Source organism: Hipposideros armiger, unplaced genomic scaffold (genome assembly GCF_001890085.2).
Source record: "Hipposideros armiger isolate ML-2016 unplaced genomic scaffold, ASM189008v1 scaffold_236, whole genome shotgun sequence".
Taxonomy (NCBI): domain Eukaryota; kingdom Metazoa; phylum Chordata; class Mammalia; order Chiroptera; family Hipposideridae; genus Hipposideros; species Hipposideros armiger.
Genome location: NW_017731586.1, coordinates 2,129,351 through 2,131,773, shown reverse-complemented (window position 1 = coordinate 2,131,773; position 2,423 = coordinate 2,129,351). Strand labels below are relative to the sequence as shown.

The following is a 2,423-nucleotide window of genomic DNA, read 5'->3' as shown; positions in this document are numbered from 1 at the left end:
TCATTCATAAGTTTGTTTGGGAAATAAAGATAACTGGGTGAACTGTAGACAAAAACTAATTATTACATGTCCAATCAATAGACATCTGAGAATATGCTAGCCACTGTAGTGACATAGAAATGAATATGGTGTATTCATTTACTCTACTGAAAAAAATAATACATTGCAAAAAGTCAATTTCAAAATTGTGTAACTAGGCTTACTTATATTATTAATATTACTTTTATTGTTTATTATTAGAAAGCCTTCTGAGGTTGAACATTTATAGATCTCACTATCTAATTTCTATACAGAATAATTTAACTCACCTGGGCACAACAGATAAACACAACTGAGATAGTCAACAAGAAAGCAGAGGAAACTATTACATCAACTGATCGCTGAGGACCTCGACGCTAGGGGAAAAAAGGGAAAACAGTTTTAAATATATTTACTAATTAGCAGGTAATTCCATTCTTTCAATTAAGGTGCTGATCCATCACTGCAGGTTGGTAACTTATATGTTGAAAACATGCCTAATTTGTCAAATGAATTTTAATTATAAAGTGTTACTACTTCCTGAGCATTTGCAAAACAGTGAAAATGGTGTATAGCTTAGAATTTTTAGCATAACTTCCAAATATTTCATTTTGTGAAACACAAATAATTCATTCAACAAATGTTTCTTAAGTACCTGTTCAGAATGAGGCACTAGGTGCTAGGTGCTGGAAATACAAAACAGACATGGTCCCTACCTTCACTGGAACTAGGAGGGAGCCAGACAGCAAGTTCATAACCACAGATATATGTGTTAAGTTGTGATGAGTGCTGTGAGGGAAAGCTATATGCTATAGGATGCTCTGAGAAAATTAGAAGGGAGTTTGATGTAAATATCGTTTCCTTAGAGAGATCTTCCCAGGCCCACACTCCTAATTCTCAAATTCAATGTGTGGGCCCAGGGAAGGTCTCCCTAAGGAGGTGATATTTACACCAAACTAAGGTCCAGGGGCAAGATGGGCAGAAAGAAGACCATGTGCAAGAGCACAGAGCAGGAAAGATCATAGTGCATTCAAAGAACTGAAGCAGTCTAGTGTGGCTGGAACGTAAGGAGGAAAGTGTTTCAAAATGAGATAAGAAAGACAGGCTATCTGCAGGAGCTAGGTCATAAAGGGCATTATAAGCCCTGTTAAGATTTTGTTCTTTATCCTAAGAGCAATGGAGAACCTCCAAAAAGTTTTAAGAATTATATGGTCAAATCTACATTTTTAAAAGATGAGAACTGACTCTGGGTGGTGAACACACAATGTGATATATAGATGATGTATTACAGAAATGTACACTTGAAACCTATGTAACTTTACTAACCATTGTCACCCCAATAAATTTAATAATAATAATAATAATAATAAAATATCTCTGGTAGCCAACTGAAGAAAGTATTGGAAGGAGAAAATATGAATGCTGGGAGGCCAGGTAAGAGGCAACTGAAGTAGCCCAGTACAGAAGATGACTGGTTTCAATCAGAGGGGTGGAAATAGAAACAAATGGAAGTAAATTAATTCAAGACATATATATCTTGGAAGCACAGAGGTAGAAATTGGTGATAAAATGGATGTTGGAAATACAAGAGAAGGAAGTAAATTCCAAGGATAATTCCTAGGTCTGGGGTTAAATGTTTCCCTCACTGAAGTGTAAGCTCCTGAGGGAAGGGATTTTCATCTCATGTACAGTGGATGACACGTGGTTAACATCAACTAAATGTTTACTGATAAAGGAAATTAATGGACAAAAGAATGCAAAACCTACTTAGGGTTAAAGACATATTCATCACTCCATACGACAGAAATGTCACAGTGAGAAAAAATAATCCATGCCAATTTGTAGCATTTCCCCATGGAAACTCAGTTGAACAAGTTATAAACAAACAGAATAACAAATTTTTTAAATAAAAGCGCAGACAAACAGTGCAAACTTTTTCCACTTCTTTCATTGTTACTTCACAATAAAAAACATTAAAGATCTAGGTATGCTAGAGGATATTTGGTCTTTGAGTCAACTTTATTAAGACATGATTACTCCATACATAATGAAATTCATTGCACTTACTGCAGCAAAGAAATAATCTTCAGAAGAAGTGTTTTCCTAAAACTAATTCAGATGTTTCCCATTTCCCTCCTGAGTTTCTTTTTTTAATCTTATTTCCATAATTAGGAAAGTTATTTTAAAAGATTAAAAGAACAGTATGGAAAAAGTGGCTTAGAATTGCAAGCTAATATTTTTAAATAGTAATAGGCCACTTCAATGAGGGGACTTATTGATTACTGATTATTTTGTCCAATTCTTTTTAAAGCAGTGGGCTCCCTCTGCTGGCTTGTGATAACCATTCTAGGTAGAAACAAAATCTTTAATCTAGCTTTTGAATGAGCAGAAATTGATGAGATTAT

The 2,423-nt window shown here is 34.6% G+C and overlaps 1 protein-coding gene across 1 annotated transcript in view; it reads right to left on the bottom strand.

The window, feature by feature from the left end:
• Window positions 1-2,423, bottom strand: part of LOC109389508 (putative homeodomain transcription factor 2) — a 27,877-nt gene that overhangs the window by 14,082 nt on the left and 11,372 nt on the right. Inside the window, exon 4 of the mRNA XM_019655110.1 lies at window positions 309-395. Within this exon, the coding sequence (XP_019510655.1) occupies window positions 309-395 (87 nt within the window). The remainder of the gene's footprint in view (window positions 1-308; window positions 396-2,423) is intronic.